The sequence below is a fragment of the Podarcis muralis genome, chromosome 4 (genome assembly GCF_964188315.1).
Source record: "Podarcis muralis chromosome 4, rPodMur119.hap1.1, whole genome shotgun sequence".
NCBI classification, from domain to species: Eukaryota; Metazoa; Chordata; class Lepidosauria; order Squamata; family Lacertidae; genus Podarcis; species Podarcis muralis.
In genome coordinates, this window is record NC_135658.1 from 1827560 (window position 1) to 1852439 (window position 24880).

The 24880-nt window shown below is 47.3% G+C and overlaps 3 protein-coding genes across 3 annotated transcripts in view; 2 read left to right on the forward strand and 1 right to left on the reverse strand.

Annotated features, from left to right (window-relative positions):
- The window catches only part of LOC114589664 (uncharacterized), a 999511-nt gene that overhangs the window by 584616 nt on the left and 390015 nt on the right, over positions 1 to 24880 (reverse strand). The gene's annotated exons all lie outside the window — the stretch shown is intronic.
- The window catches only part of LOC114603766 (uncharacterized), a 114142-nt gene that overhangs the window by 10532 nt on the left and 78730 nt on the right, over positions 1 to 24880 (forward strand). The gene's annotated exons all lie outside the window — the stretch shown is intronic.
- LOC144327597 (uncharacterized) lies at positions 1686 to 5867 on the forward strand. Its single transcript, XM_077927958.1, has one exon. The coding sequence runs from the start codon at positions 2258 to 2260 to the stop codon at positions 3452 to 3454; it is 1197 nt and encodes a 398-aa protein (XP_077784084.1). The 5' UTR covers positions 1686 to 2257; the 3' UTR covers positions 3455 to 5867.

A 24880-nucleotide genomic window follows, 5' to 3' on the forward strand; every position in this document is an offset into this window, starting at 1 on the left:
GAGAGAGAGAGTCCCATCCATTCAAAGGCAACTCGATGAACATAAGCTGACATTTGTTATGATGGAACTTAAAGAAAAACAGATGAATTTGAGGACCAGAGCCCTACCTGAATTGGGAAAGGAAAGTTTGACAGAGTTTCAGGAGGAGACAGGACTAACATCGGTTGAGAAAGAGAGGTATTTGGGGGTCAGTATGACCGCCAAAAATGTGAATCTATTTAAGGATAACTGTGAAGGACGTTGGATTGAAGAGAAGGGGGATTGGGAAATATGGACAAATCTGAAGTTGTTATTGTTGGGCCGAGTTGTTGTGGTGGGGATGAGGGTTGCTGTGTTGCCGGGGATGTTGCTTTTGTTTCAAACAGTGCAAGTTTTGGATGGGATGGATTGTTTCAGGAGGTGGCAGAGGGATGTTTCTAGATTTGTTTGGCAGGGCAGGAAGCCTCGAGTAAAATTTAAGATATTGACGGATGCCAAAAAAGGAGGTGGACCTGCCCTGCCAGACCCCTAAACTTTGTTGTGAACCATCTGCTTTTTGCTGGCTGAGAGAATGGCTGCTTCTTGAAAGCACTGAAGTGTTGGATAATGGCAGATGAAGTTGATGGACTATATGGAATTGGCGGAAAAGTCTGGCAAGATCCGAAACCAGGGAGAAGAGTCGGTGGAAGAAGACTGGGAAAATTTTAAAGACTATTTATAGAAATATTGTAAAATTAATGAATGTTAGAAGAATGTTGGAATGAAGTTATATGGCTTTAGTAGAAATGTTATAAGAAATTAAGTATAAATAGATTAATAGAGTATTAAAGGAAAAATAAGGTTAAAATGTGTTAAGATAATTATAGGATAGAAAACAGGAAGATGGAAAGGAATTGCTGGAATAATTAATAGAAGTGGAATACAAAAAGGGAGGTGTGAGGAGGCCGTGGAAATATGTGAAAGAAAGATAAGATATTGAATTTTTTTCTTTTTTTGATGTGTTTTTAAATTGTTTTTGTTTTGTTAGTTTAATGTTTTAGTGTTATGTAGTGTTTTTGTATTGTAATGTACTGTTTTTTGTTTGTTTTTTGTAAGTGTTTAAATTGTTGTAAAAGTAATAAATATTATTTAAAAAAATAAAGCCCTATACGGCCTAGGACCTACGTACCTAGGGGACCGCCTCTCCTGGTATGCCCCACAGAGGAACCTACGGTCTGCAAATAAAAACATCCTGAAGGTCCCAGGCCACAGAGAGGTTAGGCTGGCCTCAACTAGAGCCAGGGCTTTCTCGGCTGCGGCTCCAGTCTGGTGGAATGCTCTGTCACAAGAGACTAGGGCCCTGCGGGACCTGACATCTTTCCGCAGGGCCTGCAAGACAGAGTTGTTCCACCAGGCTTTAGGTCAGGGCGCAGCCTGACTCCCTCCTCTGGCAACCTGCACAGAATTTTGCTTAACGGTTGCCATCAATTTGATTTTAATTAATTTTTATAATGAAATGTTTTTAGAATGTTGGATTATTTGATTGTTTGATTATTTGATTGTTGCTAGCCGCCCTGAGCCTGGCTTCGGCTGGGGAGGGCAGGATATAAATAAAATTTATTATTATTATTATTATTAATTTTTATTTATACCCTGTCCATCTGGTTGGGTTGCCCCAGCCAATCTGGGAAGCTTCCAACACATATACAGTCGTACTTCTGGTTGCGAATGGGATCCATTCCGGAGGTCCGGCCAGATAACGAGGTTTTCGCAACCCGAGGATCACTGTTCTGCGCATGCGTATGGATTTGTCACTTTCATAAACTGAAGTATATATAACCTGAGGGTTACATAACCTGAGGTGCTACTGTAAAAACATGAAACAGTAATAATAACAATATAATCTAATGCAAAAAGTATAAAAAATTTACAAAAAGTGCAAATTTTTAAAATGAGTAACTTACTTCAAACAAAGCAACATTCAACCAACGATTAGAATCCAGTAATAAATACATTGGTTTATTACAAATAACAAAGGTAATGAACACTGCCTTCTCTACAACAAATTTAATGAGTATTATTTCCTAACTGGGGGCTCCATCTGTTCCTGAGGCTCTAATCCCTTTTTCTCTCCATTGCAGATTGTGCTGAATTGGAAATCAAGAACAAAGGTGACCACAACACAATCTGCAGAGTGGAGAAGGCACGTAAAAAATTGGAATGTGGAAAGAGCTGCGGTCAGAGCTCCCATTCCAGTTCCCATCAACGAAATCTCATTGGAAAGAAACCCTATCAGTGCATGGAATGCGGAAAGATATTCAGTATGAGATCCTCTCTCACTTCCCATCAAAGAATTCATACAGGGGAGAAACCCTATCAGTGTATGGAATGTGGAAAGAGCTTCAGTAGTAGCTCCGACCTGACTAAACATCAAAGAATTCATACAGGGGAGAAACCCTATCAGTGTGGGGAATGTGGAAAGAGCTTCAGTCACAGCCACAATCTCACTTTCCATCAAAGAATTCATACAGGGGAGAAACCCTATCAGTGTGTGGAATGTGGAAAGAGCTTCAGTAGAAGCTACGATCTCACTAAACATCAAAGAATTCATACAGGGGAGAAACCCTATCAGTGTGGAGAATGTGGCAAGAGCTTCCGGCAGAGCTCCAATCTCACTTCCCATCAAAGAATTCATACAGGGGAGAAGCCCTATCAGTGTGGGGAATGTGGAAAGAGCTTCAGTATGAGCTCCAGTCTCACGGCCCATCAAAGAATTCATACAGGGGAGAACCCCTATCAGTGTGTGGTATGGGGAAAGAGCTTCAGTACGAGCTCCATTCTCACTAAACATCATAGAATTCATACAGGGGAGAAACCATATAAATGCTTTGAATGTGGAAAGAGCTTCAGTATGAGCTACAATCTCACTTCCCATCACAGAATTCATACAGGGGAGAAACCCTATCAGTGTGGGGAATGTGGAAAGAGCTTCAATAGAAGCTCCACTCTCACTAAACATCAAATAATACATACAAGGGAGAAACCCTATCAGTGTGTGGAATGTGGAAAGAGCTTCAGTAGCAGTTTAGATTGCACCTCCCATCAAAGAATTCACATAGGGGAGAAACCCTATCAGTGTGTGGAATGTGGAAAGAGCTTCAGTATGAGCTCCGATCTCTATAAACATCAAAGAATTCATACAGGGGAGAAACCCTATCAGTGCATGGAATGTGGAAAGAGCTTCAGACAGAGCTCCAATCTCACTTCCCACCAAAGAATTCATACAGGGGAGAAACCCTATCAGTGTGTGGGATGTGGAAAGAGTTTCAGTCAGAACTCCTCTCTCACTTCCCATCAAAGAATTCATACAGGGGAGAAACCCTATCAGTGCGTGGAATGTGGAAAGAGTTTCAGGCAGAGAGGCTCTCTGAATACCCATCAAAGAATTCATACAAGGGAGAATCACGGAATTGTAGAATTTTCAAGCTTGAAGTGATCCCTGGTGCAATCTATTCCACCCATGTGATACAGGAATAGCAAGTAAAGCATCCGTGAAAGATGACTATCTAACTTCATTTGAAAACCTCAAAGAATGGAAATTCCAGCACTCCCAAGGGAGTCCAATCCACTAACAGCTCTTGCTGTCAAAACGTTCTTCTGCATTATTTAGTCAGTCTTTTTTTAAAAAAAACAAAACACTTGAAGGCATTGGTTTGTGTCCTACCCTGTGGAGCAGGCGTCCTATTGGGAAGACCCAGTTCTCTGAGTGCATGTTCTGGAAGTTGGGCAATAGGGGCAGTACAGGATTCTTTTTGGTGTACCGACCTCCCCACCACACCAAGGATTCCCGGCCTGAGCTGCTCCAGGTCAGGGCGGATGTTCTCCTGGAGACACCTAGTTTGGTTTTCCTAGGGGATTTTAACATCCACACCGACACGACCTTACAAGGGGCCGCTTGGGACTTCGTGGAAAGCATGGCCTCCATGGGGCTGTCCCTGAATATGTTTGGCCCAACTCATAGCCGTGGACATGCCTTAGACTTGGTGTTCACCTCTATGGATGTTGGTGATCTGACACTAAGTAAAAGCGAAACTAAAGAATTGCCATGGTCAGATCACTTTCTGGTGCTTCTCCGTGAACCTTCCCCTGTGCAGGGAGGTGGCACCGATTCAGATGGTCGGCCCCTTAATGGATCCAAATGGTTTCCAGAGGAGGGTAGGGGATGTTTCATTCCATATTGATGGCCTTTCGGCTGATTCCCTGGTGGCCCGCTGAAATGTGGAGTTAACCAGGGCTATTGACTGTTGGCTCCAAAGTGCCCTCTCCGATTGCATGGAGCCCGGACAGCCCCGTGGTTTTCCATGGATCAGAGGGCAATGAAACAATCGCTGAGACGGCTAGAGCGCCGGTGGCGGATAATCCATTCTGAATCTGAGCGGACACGGGCTAGAGCTCAATGTCGAGCCTACCAAGTGCTGATAGTGACGGCAAAAAAGACTTTCTTCACCGCCTCTATTACATCTGTGGAAAACAGCAGTAGGAGACTCTTTCAGGTGGTTCACAACTTAGCAGAACCACCTGCTCCATTAGGGCCCAGTACAGGCCACATGATCTCCTGCAATGATTTTGCAAAGTTTTTTGGAGACAAAGTCGCTCTGATTTGAGAAGACGTAGACTCCACCGTGGGAGCAGGGCGCGAGAGTGCTAGAGTCCTGTCTAGTCAAGTTGTATGGGATCAATTCCAATCTGTTACCCCCGAGGATGTGGACAGGCTGCTTGGACGAGTGAAACCAACCACTTGTCTCTTTGATCCTTGTCCATCCTGGCTTATAAAAGCTGGCCGGGAAGGACTGGGCGATGGGCTTTGTGGGGTGGTGAATGCTTCCCTCCGTGAGGGAGCCTTCCCAGACCCATCTTTAGATACGGCCACGATGTCCAAGTATCGCCCAGTCTCAAATCTTCCATTCTTGGGCAAGGTGATTGAGCGAGTGGTTGCTGAACAACTCCAGGCACGCCTGGAGGAAGCGTCTTGAGGGGCTGGAAGCTGGGGGCACTGTCATACAGTGGTTCCGCTCCTTCCCCCTGGGCTGTGTTCAGAAAGTGGGGGGGGGGGATGAGTGTTCAGAACCCTGGGCTCTCACTTGTAGGGTGCCTCAGGGTTCTGTCCTCTCCCCCATGCTTTTCAACATCTACATGCAGCCGCTGGGAGAGATCATCAGGGGGTTTGGACTTGGTGTTCATCAGTATGCGGATTATACCCAGCTCTACCTCTCTTTCAAATCAGAACCAGTGAAGGCCGTGAAGGTCCTGTGTGAGTGTCTGGAGGTGGTTGGAGAATGGATGGCAGCTAACAGATTGACAGATGGATGGCAGCTAACCAGGTTTGCAGCCTGGGAGTCATTTTGGACTCACGGCTGTCCATGGAGGCACAGGTCAAATCTGTGTCCAGGGCAGCTGTTTACCAGCTCCATCTGGTATGCAGGCTGAAACCCTGTCTGCCTGCAGACTGCCTCGCCAGGTTGGTGCATGCTCTGCTTATCTCCCGCTTGGACTGCTGCAATGCGCTCTACGTGGGGCTACCTTTGAAGTTCTACCCAGACACTGAGGTCCAGCATCGAGGGCCTTCTGGAGGTTACCTCACTGCGAGAAGCTAAGTTACAAGGAACCAGCAAGAGGGCCTTCTCAGTAGTGGCACCCTCCCTGTGGAACGCCCTCCCACCGTATGTCAAAGAGAACAACAACTACCAGACTTTTAGAAGGCATTTGAAGGCAACCCTGTTTAGGGAAGCTTTTAATGTTTGATGTATTAGTATTTTAATATTTTATTTGAAGCCGCCTAGAGTGGCTGGGGGAGCCCAGCCAGATGGGTGAGGTATAAATAATAAATATTAATAATAATTATCATTTTATTTTCTTTCTCCTGTAGTAACCTATGTTATCCATCATTTGAGAACCACGATATTGTTCTCCCTTTGCTCTTCTTTCATTTTCACAGTCTTTGAACTCTAATACTTTGAAGGAGCGAGGTTTTAATTTCATGAAGTGAGGCAGCTCATCCTCTATTAACAGTCATAGCTGAGATAGGAAGTCTATGTTGAGGGTCTGGAGAGAGTGTTCAGATGGGACTTAATCTGGAAGGAGAAGCTGTGGGAAGACTCTTCTTCTGGGGTCTCCTTCCATTCGGGAGGGGAGAGATTTTCTAGGAAAAGGAGATTTCTGAGTCAGTAAAAAGGACTCAGATGATCCCCTGGGTCTGACATACAAAGGAAAATACCTCGGGAGTGGGACTGGTAAGAGAGAGGGGAACCGAGGAAAAGTGGCCCCTCGCTCGTGGACCAAAGTATGAAGCCATGAAGGAAGCTGGGCTGTCCTGTCATAACTAAGGAAGGGAATGAGAGAGAAGCAGCAGAAACAGAGTTCAGCCTTTTAGCATTTATTCTGGATACCTGAAGTGTAACAACTGATAATGAGAGGAGGGAGTTTAAGAGAAGCTGTGTCTGTACAGTGGTACCTCGGGTTAAGTACTTAATTTGTTCTGGAGGTCTGATCTTATCCGGAAACTGTTCTTAACCTGAAGCACCACTGTAATGAGTATGGGTTGCTCGTGCGTAAGTTGCCGCCTCTCCTGGCTTTGTTGCCTTGTTAAACCTTTCAGTCTGGGCAGCCCTTCTCTCCGTGGCTGCTTCAGTCACTAGCAGAATCTGTCAGTGGGTTTTTCTTAAATCTTTTCCAACATAAAAGTTGTTTGACACCCAGTCTCCTCCTACTCTCTCTGCGCGGAAGTCTTCTGCACAGGGAGGGTGTGGGTAGCGGAGGACCCATGCTCTCCCCGCTGGTGTCCGGTGAAGAGTCCTGGAGCCCTCTCGCCAATTCCCCCATCTGCCCCCCTTTATCCCTGGTGTTGCGCTGATTTGCTTCCCCCTCTGCTGAGCTGCCTCTCTCCCTGCTGGGCCCTTCTCCAGCATCATTTGAGAGCCTTCCCTCCGCCTCTAGCTCCAATGTCAGTTCCCTGACATCCACCTCCCCCCCAGGACCCCCTCCACCCCCAGCCCAACCTGTTGACCCAACTTTGTCCCTTTCTTCGGCCGATGATGTGGGGAACCCCCGGAAGGAGCTGTCGCCATCCTCTGAGGATTCAAAACCCGCTTCCCACCCGTTCTGATCCCTTCCCGCGGGGTGGGCCTCCCAGTCTGATTCTTCTTCCTACGAAGCCTCTCTCTCCCTCCCCTTCGGAGACAGAAAAACCCACAAAATCCTCTTCATCGTCTGTGGTTCCAAATTGCTCCTCCCAGAACCTCGCTAGTGGTTTGGGTTTGTCCGGGAACAGGCGGTGGAATTTCTCCACCAGATACCTGTCAGTGATTGCCTCCGTGGGAACCCACGTGTTTTCCGACCCGGGTTCTCCCTCCCAAGCCACCAAGTACTCCACCTGGCGCCCTCGCCACATTGAATCAAGTATTTCCGTGGCCAAGTTGTGGTACTCCTTCTCTTCTACCTGCGGGTGTGTGGTGACGTCTCCCTCTCGCCCCGGGAATCCCCGTCCTTCCCTGTACTGTGAGAGTAGGGACCTATGAAACACCGGGTGTATCTTCATGCTGTCTGGCAATTTGAGCTTGAATGCCACGGGGTTAACCTGCTTTGTTACCTCAAATGGTCCCAGCCACCTGGGCTGCAACTTCTTGCACCCCCCCCTTAAAAGGTAACCCTTGGGTTGACAACCACACCCAATCTCCCACCCGTATGGTCTCCCCTTCCCTACGGCGCTTGTCTGCCTGCCTCTTGTAAATTTCCTTGGCCCTCTCAAAGTTCTCTACCCAATCGTTCTGTCTCTCGCTGACGTAGCAGCGTAGGTATTGCTGGAATATACTGTTTGCTCTTTCTGCTTGCCCGTTGGTTTCCGGGTGTCTCGCCATCGAGAAGCCCACTTCGACCTGCAGCAAGCTCATGAGCTTCCTCCAGAAATGGGAAGTAAATTGTTTCCCGCGGTCGGAGATGACCCTCGAAGGAGCCCCATGCAACCTGAAGATGTGATCTACAAACAACCTGGCTGTTTCCTCTGCTGTGACCGCATGTGAGCAAGCTATAAAATGGCACATTTTTGTTAGTAGATCGACCACTACCATGACCGCTGTCTTCCCCCGGGACTTGGGCAAATCGGTCATAAAATCAATGGACACCACCTCCCAAGGTTTTCCCGGCGTGGGTAAGGGTTCCAGTAATCCTGCGGGGGCAGCCCGCTCCCCCTTTGCCCTTTGGCAGCGGTCGCAACCCCGTACATATTCCCGTACATCCTCCCTCACCCAGGGCCACCAGAACTGCCTGGTGACAAGCATCATGGTTTTGTGCTGTCCAAAGTGCCCAGCTGTGGGGTTGTCGTGGAGTTTGAGTACCTTCCCCCGTAGGGTCTCCCCCGGTACATACAGCGCCCCCTTATAGTACAGCACCCCTTCCTTCTCCTCAAACCATCCTTGGGTTTCTCTTCCGTCTCGGAGTTCCCGGATTTTAGTTTGTGCGAACACATCGTCTCTAGTAAGTCCAGCCAGTTCTCGTTGCCCCACCAAGGTTCCCCCCCACACCCATCGGTCCTCGGGGATCACATGTATCTCCGGTGGCCCCTCTCCTTCCAAGTACTCTGGTTTCCGGGAGAGAGCATCTGCTCTCACATTTTCCTCTCCTGGCACGTATCAGATTTCGAAGGAATACTTGGAGAACTCCTGTGCCCATCAAAACTGTCTCTGGTTGAGCACTCGTGCGGTCCTCCAGTATTCCAAGTTCTTGTGATCTGTACAAACCTGGATCTTGTGCTGCGCTCCTATTAGTAGATGTTGCCATCGACGAAACGCCGCATAGATCGCAAGCAGTTCGCGGTGATACACAGTATAGTTTTGCTCCGACTTGTTCAGCTTCCTCGAGAAAAAGGCACACAGACTCCATTCCTGCTTGCTCCTCCCTGGCTGCAAAAGAACCGCCCCAATGGCTCTGTCGGACGCGTCGTTCTCTAGCCTCATGAGTTTCTCCAGATCCACGTGCAGGAGCTGCTCTTCCAATGCGAACGCCTTCTTCAGTTTTTCAAAGGATTGTTGGGCCTCCTCTGTCCAGGCGAACTTCCTTTTGCTACTGAGACAATCTGTGATGGGTGCTGTCAAGTGGGCAAAGTTCTTGAGGAACTTCCTGTAGAAGTTGCTGAACCCTAGGAACCTCTGCATGTCCTTCCGGGTTTTGGGAGCCTTCCACTCCAGCACTGCCTGCACCTTGCTTGGGTCCATCGCTAGGCCTTTGTCTGACAACTTGTACCCCAGAAACTCGACTTCTCTGGCGTGAAACTGACATTTTTCCAGCTTGACCCACAACTGGTGCTTCTGCAGTCTCTTTAGCACTTCCCTGATGTCTCTGACATGTTGCTTCTCATTGTCCGAATAGATTAAGACGTCGTCCAAGAAGGCTACGCAGTTCTTGTACAGCAGGGACCCCAACACGTAGTGCATGAAAGCTTGAAAACAGGCGGAGCCTGACTGTAATCCAAATGGCATAACTAAGTACTCAAAGGCCCCCAGGGGGTGAACATTGTGGTCTTCCATTCATCCCCCTCCCTTACCCTGATCAAATTGTAGGCTCCCCTGAGGTCCAGCTTGGTAAAAATCTTTCCCTGCCTCACCCGTGTTAAAATGTCGTCAATCCTGAGCTTTGGGAAGGTCACGGGTTCTGATACCAAATTTAACGCCCTAAAATCTACGACCAATCTGGGCTGGTTAGTCCCTTTTTTGTCCACGAAGAACACCGGACTGCCCCCCACCACCTTTGATTCCCTTATGAACCCCCTCTTCGGGTTCTTGTCAATAAACTCCCGCATCTCCTTCATCTCCCTATCTGACATGGCATACAGTTGACCCACCGGTAGCTGAGCCCCTGGGAGCAAGTTGATTTGGCAGTCAAAAGGCCTATGTGGGGGTAGTCTATCTGCCTCCTTCTCGCTGAAGACCTCCTGCAGGTCAGCATATTGTGGTGGCACCTCCCCTTCCGGCTCCACAGCTATCCCAGCCACCCTGGCCATGGTCATCATTGGGGTTCCCCCCCCTAGACAGTGTTCCAAGCAGTAGGCGGACCCAAAGGTGACCATTCTCTGATGCCATGCCACCACTGGATCATGTTGTGCTAGCCAGCTCAACCCTAATATTATTGGGGGCCCTGCCAGTGAGGCTACGTGAAAGGCGACGGTCTCCGAGTGCCTGGAAACCCTCATTCTCATTGGTGGGGTCTGGTGCGTCACTTCCCCTCCCAGAAGTTCCCTGCCATCAATGGTGGTTACTTGCAAGGGAAAATCCAGGGGCAGCAGGTGGAGCTGGTGCTCTAGTGCAAAGTCCTTGCTGAAGAAATTGCAGGAACTGCCTGAATCCAACAGCCCTTTCACCTTGAAAGGTGCCCCATGATATTCTTGTAAAGAAGCTGGTAAACTGTGGACTTGACTATGCTACCACTCAGTGGATTTGTAACTGGCTGACTGACCGAACCCAAAGGGTGCTCATCAATGGTTCCTCTTCATCCTGGAGAAGAGTGACTAGTGGGGTGCCACAGGGTTCTGTCTTGGGCCCGGTCTTATTCAACATCTTTATTAACGACTTGGATGATGGACTCAAGGGCATCCTGATCAAATTTGCAGATGACACCAAACTGGGAGGGGTGGCTAACACCCCAGAGGACAGGATCACACTTCAAAACGACCTTGACAGATTAGAGAACTGGGCCAAAACAAACAAGATGAATTTTAACAGGGAGAAATGTAAAGTATTGCACTTGGGCAAAAAAAATGAGAGGCACAAATACAAGATGGGGGACACCTGGCTTGAGAGCAGTACATGTGAAAAGGATCTAGGAGTCTTGGTTGACCACAAACTTGACATGAGCCAACAGTGTGACGCGGCAGCTAAAAAAGCCAATGCAATTCTGGGCTGCATCAATAGGAGTATAGCATCTAGATCAAGGGAAGTAATAGTGCCACTGTATTCTGCTCTGGTCAGACCTCACCTGGAGTACTGTGTCCAGTTCTGGGCACCACAGTTCAAGAAGGACACTGACAAACTGGAACGTGTCCAGAGGAGGGCAACCAAAATGGTCAAAGGCCTGGAAACGATGCCTTATGAGGAACGGCTAAGGGAGCTGGGCATGTTTAGCCTGGAGAAGAGGGGGTTAAGGGGTGATATGATAGCCATGTTCAAATATATAAAAGGATGTCACATAAGAGGAGGGAGAAAGGTTGTTTTCTGCTGCTCCAGAGAAGCGGACACGGAGCAATGGATCCAAACTACAAGAAAGAAGATTCCACCTAAACATTAGGAAGAACTTCCTGACAGTAAGAGCTGTTCGACAGTGGAATTTGCTGCCAAGGAGTGTGGTGGAGTCTCCTTCTTTGGAGGTCTTGAAGCAGAGGCTTGACAACCATATGTCAGGAGTGCTCTGATGGTGTTTCCTGCTTGGCAGGGGGTTGGACTCGATGGCCCTTGTGGTCTCTTCCAACTCTATGATTCTATGACTGGGTGCCCATTTGGGAGTTCTAGCACCACTTCTATGGCTATAGCCGCCTGGGGGGGTCTGGTCGGGGCACTTCTATTGGTTGCTGGCCTGGCTGCTGTGCCCGCTGAGCGGCAGCCAAGCATTGGCGTTTCCCTGCTCCTTTACCATCTCCTCCTCACCCCCTGCAGCTCCCACCATCCCTTGCCAGGCCTTTCTTTGCGGGGCAGACCCTGGCAAAATGTCCTGGCCGCTGGCAGAGAAAACACTTCTTGGTGGTTTTCCCATCCTTTCCCTCCCTCTTGCGACCTTCACTGGAGTTTGAAATTTCCCCCGCGCATGCCCCATCTATTTCCATTGGCTCCGCCGGCGGGGAAGGCTGCCTTGGTATTTCAGGAATGCGGTAGTCATGGTAACGTTGCTCTCTCCCTTCCCGCTTCTCCTGGGCCCGCGCTTCCTGCCTTACACCAATCGCAAGCACAGCCTTGGTCAGCTGATCCATCGACTGCGGGCGGGGTGTGCAGGAAAGCTCGTCCCTCACCGTTGGGGACAACCCCTCCTCGAACAGCATTTAAATGGGTTCAGAGTCCAAATCCCACCCGAGACGGTGGACTAACATGGCAAAGCGTGACCAGTAGTCTCTAACTGACTGGTTCCCCTGTTTGCAGCCCATCAGTTCCCGCCGAGTCACACTTTGCTGTACATCACTGGAATACATCGCATCCATCGCCTGAAAGAATTTCCTCAAGTCATTCAAGGCAGCAATTTATATACCCCCTTTATCAGAATATCGCAGGGCAGTGTACAACATTAAAAGCACAATACAGAACAACAATGATGAAAACATAATAAAAAGCATCCTGTGAGACAGCCGAGTAATGCAGCACTCCTTTTAAAGCTTGAGGGAGACTCACTGCTCACCTGCTTTTACGGCCACTATGGGGATGTGGTGATTCATCCAAGGGAGGCTCCTCTGATGGCCCTCCGAAGATTCTGACATCGTCCACTCTTTCTCCTGTCACCCACAGCCATAGAATATGAAGAGAGTTGTCCTCCCAAACTCTGCCTACCCTCCACATGTTGCAGAGGGAAATTGGGACCTGGGTCTTCTGGGGCCAAGCTCCTGAATGAGTCACGTAACTCATGCGAGAGCAAGGACCCCCCCAAAAATGGGCGTCTTTTGGGGCCACAGTTTCACGGGAGCCAAAACAGGACATCCTGGGAGCCAATCAGAAGCCAGGATGGCTTCTGGAATTGCAGGATGTCCCACTCAACGCAGGACAGTTGACAGGTATGTGAAGACCGCCAAAGATGGAGAGTCCACAACCCATAGTGCAGGCATCCCCAAACTTGGCCCTCCAGATGTTTTGGGACGACAACTCCCTTCATCCCTAGCTAACAGGACCAGTGGTCAGGAATGATGGGAATTGTAGTCGCAAAACATCTGGAGGGCCGAGTTTGCCTATGCCTGCCATAGTCAATATGGCTGCCTTTCCACTGGCTGAGATGCTTCTGCCTATTTCATCTGCTTAGCCAATCCAGATATTCAGGGCCAACAGGTCCTACCCCTGCCTCCAGCAATCTCTTTTCTTACACTGAATGGGTGTTTGGTGGTGGGCAAGGGGAACCATGGGGCAGGGTCCAGGATGCTCAGATTCCTGCCACCAGACCTCCCCTCTGAGGTCCCCCCAGGGCACCTGCTCAGCTGAGAGGAGGGTGTCATAGCACAGGTAGTAAATCAGCTGCTGCTCCGTCCCTTGAGGGATTCCCCGCCTCACTTAATTGGCCTAATATTCCCTAAGGGCATCACTCGCCACTATATAAACTCTCTCACCCCCTGCAGCAGCAATGAGGTGGTACAGCGTTCAGGTGCTAAGAGTGTGTCCCTTCTTTGGGAGGGGGAACACAGCCCCCCAGCAAAGTTTGGAGGATGAGCCAAGAGGTATAGCCGGATACTGGAAGGCAAACAGTTGCAGGAATTTATCTATAGTTTTTTGGGGGGACGGTTGCCCCTCCAGCAGATATCATGCACATGCAGCCCACTACCAAAATCAGCATGATCACTTTTGTGACGTTTGTGATTTGTCCCCACAAAACACTTCATCACAGTTTCTTCCTATATTCTGCACTATACCAAATGTAAGAATTCACTGATCAATGTATCTCTGTACTGGCTCACTGGGAAAACTTCAGAAATTCATACAGACATGTGAGCTCAGCTCCTCAGCAGCCCCTCTACCTGAGTGATGATTTCTGGCCTCCTGATGCCTGAGTGCCGGACAGGTAGGCATTCCAGAAATAACAAACCCAGATGGAGACAAAAGGGTCAGGTTACATTCCATGGGTGTTTGATGGAAGGCAAGGAGAACCATGGGGCAGGGTCCAGGATGCTCAGATTACTGCCACCAGACCTCCCCTTTCATGATGTATGAGTGATGTAGTTTGGGGGGGTAAAGGTAAAGGTACCCCTGCCCGTACGGGCCAGTCTTGACAGACTCTAGGGTTGTGCACCCATCTCACTTAAGAGGCCGGGGGCCAGCGCTGTCCGGAGACACTTTCCGGGTCACAAAGCTGCATCTGGCGAGCCAGCGCAGCACACGGAAACGCCGTTTACCTTCCCGCCAGTAAGCGGTCCCTATTTATCTACTTGGACCCAGGGGTGCTTTCGAACTCCTAGGTTGGCAGGCGCTGGGACCGAACAACGGGAGCGCACCCCGCCGCGGGGATTCGAACTGCCGACCTTTCGATCTGCAAGCCCTAGGCGCTGAGGCTTTTACCCACAGCGCCACCAGCATCCCCAGAAAGGTTACATGGGGATTAGCAGCTGATAAAAGTTTGGAGGCTCTGCTTTTCGGGGCTTCCATCCTGTTGCATCTTGCAGGTGGGAGTCCTGCCATGACAGTTTTCAAGAAAGACCAAGCCTACTGGCTGCTGTTTTGCTCTGCTATTCCTGCCTGGTGTCCTTGTTTTTTGTCCAAGGGAGACCTCAGATTTCTCCATTAACAAAACGTACCCAAAGCCTTCAAAATGTGCCCTTTCCTGCATTTTGCAGCTCAGCAATGTGTAGTCCCAGGAGAGGCAGGAACAGCGTGTCTTACTGTTCCTCCCTCAGCTGAGATCTGCCTGGATGGAGACCCGAGAGCCACCTCTCAATATCTGGAGGGCTGACCCATGGAAGAGGGAGCCAGCTTGTTTCCTCCTGCCCTAGAGGGGAGCACCCAGAAGAAGGGACCCAGAGGACCAGAAAGCAGTTTCTTCTGACGGGAAGAGCAGCAGAATCCCTTGGGAGATGGCGGACTCTCCTTCCTTGGAGGTTTTTCAGCAGAGGTTGGATGCTTTGGCTGAGATTCCTGCCTTGCAGGGGGGCTGGAATAGATGACCCTTAGGGCTCCCTCCCATTCTAGGATGAGGTTCCTTGCTTCCTGCAAACCCCTTTTCCCTGCAACCTCTTCCTCCAGTTTCTGGCCAAGGGAGGGAGCGGATCACAGACCAACCAAGAGCGTCCCCTCAAAATGAGCATCTCTGGGATTCTGCAATGCAGGAGAGAAAAGGCAGAGAGGACTGAGCAGGGTGGACCCGGCTTTGCAAGGGTTAAAGGGAACCGAGCTGCATTCCTAGAGAGGACAGGAAGTAAAGGGGGGCCAGGTCCTCCAGAGGAAAAGCCCCTCCCTCCCCTTCCTGCAAGCGGGGGCAGGGTTGCTTTCTGCTATTGCAAATGCTGCATTGTTCTCTTCCACGGGGATCTGGTGAGTCTCTTCCTCCTCCCCCCCCCCGAGGGTGCAGTGGGGAGAAGGTGGGGGTCCCAGGGCTGCAGCAGGGGAGGGTGGCTCGTGTGGGGGGGGGGAGCCCAAGGGAGCAGGGGGTCCTGCCAGGGAGGGACGGGGTTGCACGAGGTTTGCAACTACAGTACTCTATATTCTGCATTTGTATAAAGACGCTGCTTACTCCTTTGGGAAGGGCAATCCTCTCCTGGGATGTGATGAGTCTCCTCTCCCCCCCCCCCTGGAGGGTGCAGTGGGGAGAAGGGGGGGGGTCCCGGGGATGCAGCAGGGGAGGGTGGCTCAGGTGCGGAGGGCAGACCCCGGGAGCAGGGGGTCCTGCCAAGGAGGGACGAGGTTGCACGAGGTTTGCAACTACAGTACTCTATATTCCGCATTTGTATAAAGACGCTGCTTACTCCTTTGGGAAGGGGAATCCTCTCCTGGGATCTGGTGAGTCTCCCCCCCCCCAAGGAGGGGGGAATGGGGAGAAGGTGGGGGGTCCCAGGAATGCAGCAGGGGAGGGTGGCTCATGTGGGGGGAAGCCCCAGGGAGCAGGGGGTCCTGCCAGGGAGGGGCGAGGTCGCAGGAACTGTCTCCTTCCTTTAGATCTTTTGTGTGGGGGGGGAGGAGGTTACCGCCCCCCTTCCAGAAAGGAGCCCCCTGGGAAATCTAGCAGATAGAAATCTAGCCTCTTTAAATAAGGCCATCAGTAGGACTTCTGCTGTGTGTGACACGGGTCAGCGTCATTGCACAACAGAGGAAACATGTATGAATGGTTGCTCCAAAACCTCTTCCTTTGTTTCCCTTCTTTCTTTCTCCTTATTGGCAGAGGAGGCCAGCCAAGCAGATCAAGCCAAGCTTTATGAGGAGCTGGGTATGTTGAGTTGGAGAAGAGGAGACAGAGAGGAGATAGGAGAGCCATGTCAGATTAGATAATTTATTACGGTCAGAGACCAGCTTATGAAACACACTTGGGGGTACAGTCACAGAAGCAAAACAGTCAATTTATGTACAACAAATTTAAAAACAATGTACACCAACAAACTATCCCAGGGAGTTGACTCAGAGTCACCCATGAGACCGAGTTTGGGGATTTTCATGACGGACTCTTTTGAGTTGGGAGATGGTCTGCGCCTACAGATCTGTACACAGAATCTGGCGACCATCCAGGTCATCTTCTGGTCTTTGCCTAACAGGAATAGGTCTAATTTTTGCTTTTGCGGGAGGTCAGCGAGCCTCACCAGCAGGGGATCAATGGTCTTACTACGTGTCTCTTCGTAAAAGGGACGTCTAAAGAACAAGTGTTTTGGCTTCCTATCTCTCGCAATGGACAGGTGAGAAGTCTCTGAGCACACGGGGCTTTTCTAAAGGCTCCATCCAGGACCAGCGAGGGAAGAGCCGAGCTTCTGGCGAGTGTAAAGGCCCTTCTTGCATTTCTAGATGCGAGAAAGAAGAGATATTCTGCCAGTGCGGCTATATATTTCTCTATTTCTCCAATTTTATGGTCGGGGCACCTTGCGCAGTCCTGTTCTCTCTCGGTATCTAATATTCTTTGCCTGACCGTGGCTTTTGCCTGGCCCAAGCCCAGACTTAGAAGGGCTTGAGGGACAAAACCCAGTTTCTGGAGGTTCAGGACTGCAGTCTGCCAGCCTGACTGGCAGAGGGCCAGTGGGGCTATTCCTCGGGGCAGCAGATTCAATGTCAGCCATTTGTAGATTGATGTTAAGCAAATACTAGCCTCCACTCTCACCATCCCCGTTTCTAATCTAACCCATGCGTTTGAGACACATCTGGGCACTTGGAGGAGAGCTCTAAGAAGTCTAGATTGAACTCTCTCAAGGGGGGAGGAAGCCGAGGAAGGCGGGCGCAAAAAGGAACCATAAAGGAGTTTTGGCCTTGTATAGTTTTCGAGTTGCGGGAACGAAGAAGCCCCCTTGTGCTCTGAAAAATTTAAGGATACAATTTGCGGGTTTTTCCGCTGAACTCCCGATGGAGTTTATGTGTAGTTTGTTGGTTCCTGAGGCCTGTACCACCATTCCTAGATACTTATAGTTTGTGACTTGTTCTAATTTATGGCCTTGGAGTTCCCAGCTTTTAAGCTTTGGTTTTGCCCCCAAAGCGAGTATCTTGGTCTTTTGATAGTTGATTTTGAGACATTCAAATTCACAGTATGCTGCGAGCTTTCTTAGTGCTCTTTTGTTGTTTTTTTAAATAAATTTTTATTAGTTTTTCACATATAGAACAAAAACAAACAAATCACAGTACAAAAACATAAAAACATAAAATGGACCTCCCCATACCACCCCTTTTCTGCATCCTTGTTTCAAATTTCTCCAGCAACCCTTCAATCCAATTATTTTGATCATTTCTTATAGTTATCTTCATTAACTTATTAGTTACAGCTGTAGTTCTTTATTTCCTATTTCACTGACATCCTAATATCCATCAATATTACAACAATTTTAAAGATATATCTTGAATTTCTTCCAGTCTTCTTCCACTGTCTCCTTCCCCTGGTCTCGGATTCTGCCAGTCATCTCGGCCAGTCCCATGTAGTCTATCACCTTCGTCTGCCATTCTTCCAAAGTGGGTAGTTCTTGTGTCTTCCAATACTTTGCTAGAAGAATCCTTGCTGCTGATGTGGCATACATAAAAAACGTCTTATCCTTCCTTGACACCATTTGGCCCACCATGCCCAAGAGAAAAGCCTCTGGTTTCTTAGGAAAAGTTCTTTTTAGGACTTTCTTAATTTCATTATAGATCATTTCCCAGAAGGCTTTAATCTTCGGGCAGGTCCACCAAAGGTGGTAGAAGGTACCTTCAGTCTCGTTACATTTCCAGCATTTGTTATTGGGCAAATGATAGATCTTTGCTAGCTTGGCTGGGGTCATGTACCACCTGTAAATCATTTTCATAATGTTTTCTCTTAAGGCATTACATGCCGTAAATTTAATACCGGTGGTCCATAACTGCTCCCAGTCAGCAAGCACAATGTCATGACCAATATCCTGTGCCCATTTAATCAAAGCTGATTTCACCATTTCATCTTGAGTGTTCCACTTCAACAGCAAGTTATACATTCTTGACAGATTCTTAGTATTGGGTTCTAATAATTCTGTTTCTAGTTTTGACCTCTCCACTTGGAAGCCTTTTTTCCTGTCCTGTTTAAATACTTCATTTATCTGAAGGTAATGAAGCCAGTCTCTCACCTTGGACTTTAATTTCTCATAACTCTGCAATTTTATTTTTTCACCATCCTGTTCTAAAATTTCAAAGTATTTAGGCCATTTAGAGCCCATATTGAGTTTTTTCACCTTCTTGGCTTCCATTGGTGACAACCACCTGGGAGTTTTACTTTCCAGTAAATCTTTATACCGCATCCAAACATTGTATAATGCTTTCCTAACGATATGGTTTTTAAAGCCTTTATGCAGTTTTACCTTGTCATACCATATATATGCATGCCAACCAAATCTATTATCAAACCCTTCCAGATCCAAAATGTCTGTGTTCTCAAGAAGCAGCCAGTCTTTCAACCAGCAAAACGCAGCTGATTCATAGTAGAGTCTTAAGTCCGGCAGGGCAAACCCCCCTCTATCTTTTGCATCTGTTAAAGTCTTAAATTTTATTTTGGGCTTTTTGCCCTGCCAGACAAATTTAGATATGTCTTTCTGCCACTTCTTGAAACAGTCCATCTTGTCCATTATCTGCAATGTCTGAAATAAAAACAACATTCTAGGCAATACATTTATCTTAATAACAGCAATTCGGCCTAACAAGGAGAGTTTCAACCTTGACCATATGTCTAGATCTTTCTTTACTTCTGTCCAGCATTTATCATAGTTGTCTTTGAATAAGTTCACATTTTTAGATTTTAAGTTTACCCCCAGGTACTTCACTTTCTTTGCTATCCCTAAGCCTGTTTCACTCTGAAATCTCTCTTTTTCAACATTTGTTAGATTTTTCTCCAGCACTTTGGTTTTCTGTTTGTTCAATTTAAATCCTGCTACCTGACCAAATATCTCAATTAGTTCTAAAACTCTTTTAGTACTAATATCTGGCTGTTGTAGGGTCAATACCAAATCATCTGCGAATGCCCTTAATTTGTACTCTTTAGCTCCGACCTGAATTCCTTTAACCAACTGGTCCCCTCTAATCATATTTAGCAAAACCTCCAGGACTGATATAAAAAGTAGAGGGGATATTGGGCATCCCTGTCGTGTTCCTTTTTCTATAGATATTTCTCCCGTAACCACATTGTTTACAATTAACTTTGCTTTCTGTTCAGAATATATTGCACCTATACCGTTTTCAAAACCTTGGCCTACCCCCATCCCTTGGAGATTCTTCTTCATAAAACTCCAACAGATGTTATCAAAGGCTTTCTCCGCATCCACAAAAATCAAAACAGCTTTCCTGTTAATGTTCACTTCCAACAATTCCAAAATATCTATTATATTCCTCACATTGTCTGACATATGTCTTCCTGGGAGGAAGCCAGCTTGGTCCTTATGAATCTCTCCTATCAGCACTTTCTTCAGTATTTTTGCCAAAATGTCTGCAAAAATTTTGTAATCCACGTTAAGTAATGATATAGGGCGGTAGTTTTTGACCTGGTTCTTTTCAGTCTCATTTTTCGGTATAAGTGAAATGAAAGCTTCTTTCCACGATTCAGGTGCCTTTTTCCCCTCCAATATTTCATTACAAACTTCCTTCAATGGTTGCACCAACCATTCCTTCAACGCTTTATAGTATCTAGCCGTCAAGCCATCTGGTCCTGGAGATTTCCCCAATTGCATATTCTGAATGGCACCCTCTATTTCTTGTCCTATTATTTTCTCATTCAGAATCAGTTTACTTTGTTCTGAAATTTTTGGTAATCCATATTTTTTGAGAAATTCTTCTATTTCTTGTTCGTTAACTGGCCCTTGTGCATATAATTTTCTAAAAAAACTTTGAAAACAATTACTTATCTCATTTGGTTTATAAATGTTCTTTCCATCCATCTCTAAGCTGGTCACTGTATTCAGTTTTTGCCTCTTTTTCAGTTGCCATGCGAGAAGCTTCCCACATTTGTCTGCTGATTCAAATGTCCTTTGTCTCATTTGCCTAATTTTCCATTCTATTTCTTGATTCATCAACTCCATATATTGCATCTGGTAATACTTAATTTCTCTCAAAATCTCATGAGACTTTGGTTTTGACCTCAGTTTCTTTTCTCCTTCCTTCATTTTTTCCAGAATTTTTTCTTTCTTCTCATTTTGTTTTTTCTTCTTTATCGAGTTTTGTTGTATTAGGAAGCCTCGCATCACGGCCTTGCTTGCGTCCCAGATTGTTCTTTTTTCCACCTCTGTTCTTAAATTTATTTCAAAGTAATCTTTCAATGTTTTTTGGGCCTTTTTGTAGATCTCTTCATCTCTAAATAGGGTGTCATTCATTCTCCATCTGAAGGATCCAGTTGTTGTCAGTTTCATTTCCATCTTTACGGCATTATGGTCGGAGCAGGTCTTTGGGCAGATTTCTACCTTTTTTATCTTTGGCGCCATAGTACTAGTTACCCAGATTTGGTCAATTCTTGTCCAAGTCATTTTTGCTTCGGAGAAAAAAGTTCCCTCTCTCTCGAGAGGGTTCCTAGTTCTCCAAATATCAATCAAGTCCATATTTTCAGTCATTTCAAAAAAGATCTTTGGTAACCTTCCTTCCTTAGAGATTACCTGTCTTTGTCCTTTGTCCATATTTGTGGAAACCACTCCATTCATGTCTCCCATCATTATTACTTTGTAGTCAAGATAGTCCATTAAAGTCTCATGTAACTTCTTAAAAAATTCTGCCTTCCCGTCATTTGGTGCATATATTCCAACTATCAAAAAATTTTCTCCTTGAAGTTGTATCTCAATTGCCAGGTATCTTCCTTGTTCATCTTTAAATATCATCTTTGGGGCCAATTTTTCTTTTGCATAGATCACCACTCCTCTTTTCTTGACTTTATCTGACGAAACAAATTCCTGTCCTAATCTTTTATTTACAAGCAGGTTTCTGTTTGTTCTAGTCACGTGGGTTTCTTGTAAACATATCAAGTCATATCAAGTCCAATTGTTCTCTTTTCAAAATATGAAAAACTTGGCGTCTTTTCCTGGGAAGGTTCAAACCATTACAATTCCAGCTGAGAAGTTGCAGAGACATTTTGTTATTGTGTATTTATTCCTCCGACTGCTCCAAGTTGTTGTTCCTCTTCAGTTAGTGGTTCAAGTCCAAATGATAAGTTTGCAATATCTGTTAGTCCTCTTCCTTCTGATATTGGATCTACTGTTCCTTTCTGCAGGTCCTCTTGATTTCTCTCCAAAAACTGTTCTTTATCTTGAACTGTTCTTATTTTCACCTTTTTCCCTTTGTAGTTAAAGGACAGTCCTTGTGGAAACTCCCACCTAAAAGGTATAAGATTCTTCTTCAGCAGATTGGCCAAGTCTTTATAAAAGGCTCTCACCTCCAGAATATATTTAGGGATGTCCTTGAAAATTTGTACTTGAGTATTTCCAATCACCAAAGCTTTTTGATAATGTAGATTTAATATTTTATCTCTTTCCTCTTTGGATCTTAGAGTAATCAGGCAATCCCTTGGCTTTTTACCTTGCCTTCTGCCTAGCCGAAAGGCTGTTATCTCAAATTCTTCTTCCTGCAAATCTTCTTGCCAGTATTCCACAATCTCCTGTGTGAGATAGTCCACAAGGCTGTCCCCTTCACTCTCAGGGACCTGTCTCAATTTAAGATTCCTCTCCTTTCTCTGCAGTTCCAATAACGAAAGGGCTGCATCATGTTCATTCACTTTTTTTGATATCGGTGCAAGTTTCTCCTGTGTGTCGTCTGCAATGGTTTTGGCTCTTTCTGCAATCTTTCTGGTTTCCGAGCTTTCTTGGATTAATTTGTTGATAGATTCTGTGTTAGATGCCACACTTGTGGTGTTCAAATGCAGTCTTGCTGTCAGTTCTGTCAGTTTTTTTGAATTCTCTGTGGATTGCTTTGTCAAAGCTTCTAGGGATTGGTTTATTTTGAGCAATGCCTGTGTCATTGACTCCATAGATGCTGCTGTCACTTTTTCCTGTGCAGCTGGCGTAAAGCTTGATTTTGAGCCTCTTTTCTTTTGTGTTAGTTTGGCTTTAGATCTAGTTGTTCTCTCGTCTGCTGGGCCGCTCATATCCCAAGGACGTTCTCACAGGAACAGCTTGCAGATGGAAAATCCCACTGTTTCCTCTGTCCCCTTGCAACTGTTTCTCTCTTAACCCTCTAGAGGTAGCAGTCAATAGTAGCCAAGCCGAGAGAAACAAAGAAACATAGAGCAAAAAACAGAGTTCAGAAGTCCACCATGAAAGTTACTGCAACACTTTCTCCAATATAATCCCACTGGCAAAGGTTCAGTAAGATAGTTTCATTAAAGTCCCGTAACTTTGTCACAGATAAAGTTCTAACTTAGTATCCAATTTTAAATGACAGCTCACTTTCCCGGTGCTTTGTTCTGGCAGTCCGTCCCCGGGGATTGGGGCAGTGGAAAACTTTATTTCCTTTTTTTTAGTTTCAAGCAGATTAGCAGTATTCTCTTTCTTCCCCCCCCTTCTCCTGCTTACCGGGGGAAAAATTCAGTCAGATGTCAGGGTTTGACAGTTTAAAGGTATGTTTCTTTCAACTGCAGCTTTGGTCTTTCGTTGCTTTAGTTATCTGCAGTCCGGGGGGGGGGGCAGACTTCCCTAATTTGTGCCTCTCCCGTTTTCGGCCAAATTCACAATTTAAATTTAAAAGTCCCGTTCCGTTTTTCGATCCTACTCACGGGTGTTTCAGTCGAAATCAATTTTCAGGAAGGAATCGGCGCTCTCCGTTCATGGCGACGCGGCTTCACTCCACGGGCTGGGTAGTGACTCAGCACCGCGCTCACGCCCGATGCCGCTCCGGAGCCTTTAAAAAGGCTCTTTCACAGTACTGGGGGGCGCAAAGGTGCCCACCGAGTCTCCTTGCTCTCAGGCTTCAGCACCTGAGATTTTAGGGGTCCCCCGCTCGCCATAGCGGGTCAGACCCGAACTCGCGGAGCAGTCCTCCTCCGGAGCTCGAAGAGAGGACCGCCATTAAACGCTGGTGCCGACCGGAAGTCCTCTTAGTAGAGGGGCCAATAGGCACCCTTGCCTGACTCCTTTAGAGGTTTTAAAAGGGTCCGTTAGGTGTCCTAGGCGGCTACACCTGACTCTAAGAGCCGTGTTTGCGTGCAGTGCTTGAATTAAGAGCAGAAGCTCTTAATTCTATGTAGGTCCCCTGTAGTCTGTCCCAGAGTCTGGTTCTGGAGACTGTATCAAAGGCTGCTTTTAGATCAACAAAGGCAGTGTATAGTGAGGCCTGACTTAGGAGAGCCATGTCACCTGGGCGCAGGATTCCAACCAATGGCTTCAAGCCACAATGAAGGAGATTCAGATTCAACAGACATAGTCATTTTTCACTAGGAACCAATGACTCCCTTGTCAATCAGTTCTGATTTCATGCATTGACTGGAAGGAAGGAGCAACCAGGCTGATTTGCCTCGTATTAATCTCTTCGCTTGCCTCCACATTTCCACAATCTCCCTTCTAGAGGCCTACATCTCCTCCTCCTCCTCCTCTTCCTCCTCCTCCTCCTTTTTAGAAAGATAGCTCAGAGTCTGGGCTGTGGTGCAATCCTGCCCTGGTTCCCAGCAAGACTCCTCCATGCTTGCTCAGGGAACCTTTTTCTTCTCCTGATATTGTACAACTTTTGTAACAGAACAATGTATTTGCTTTGTAGGATTTGCTAGAGCTTCTCATTCAGACAGACAGAACTTGGCAGAAGACCAAAGGGTTCCTTCCCATCTCTCAGAGGCTTCCTGAGAGCACAGATGGATGAGCGAGACACAGCTGGTCCTAGAGCAGGAAGAGGCCATGTCATCCAAACTGGGAGCAGTGGGGGATTCTGTGAAAACTCTGTGCAGAAGATCCTGGGTGAGGAGGACACCCTCTGCTCAGAGGTGCAGAGCCAGCAGTTGAGGCAGTTCTGCTGCCAGGAGGCCAAAGGACCCCGAGAGGTTTGCAGCCGACTCTACCACCTTGACCGTCAGTGGCTGAAGCCAGAAAGGCACACGAAAGCTGAGATGCTGGACCTGGTGATCTTGGAGCAGTTCCTGGCTGTCCTTCCACCGGAGATGGAGAGCTGGGTGAGGGACTGTGGAGTGGAGACCAGTTCCCAGGCGGTGTCCCTGGCTGAAGGTTTCCTCCTGAGTCAGGCAGAGGAGAGAGAGCAGGCAGAGAGAAAGCAGGTGAGGGAGACTTTCCTCTGGATTCTCCCAAGGGGCTCCAAGCAGCATGGAGAACATCAAAAAATGGTCTGCTGGTGGTCCATCCTTTTTCGGGGAATGAGATCTAACACCCTTAAAGTATATGTCTGTGTCAACTCTCTTTCTAATATTTCTCACCTTTCCTTTACTGTTTCGGATTCGTATTGTTCTTTCAGAAAAGGGATCATTTTGCAGAAATGGACCTGGATTCCTGTGAGGCAGAGAGGCCTCCATTGGACACCAAAGAGAGGCCCCTGGGTAAGGAGGAAGGTGGCTTTTCTCCATTTGGTCTTGTTCTGTTGGTTTTCCAACTCATCTGAGGGTTCTTTTCATC

Excerpts from the sequence above, each read along its gene's own strand:
- LOC144327597 (XM_077927958.1), top strand. The coding sequence starts at position 2,258 with ATGGAATGCGGAAAGATATTCAGTATGAGATCCTCTCTCACTTCCCAT.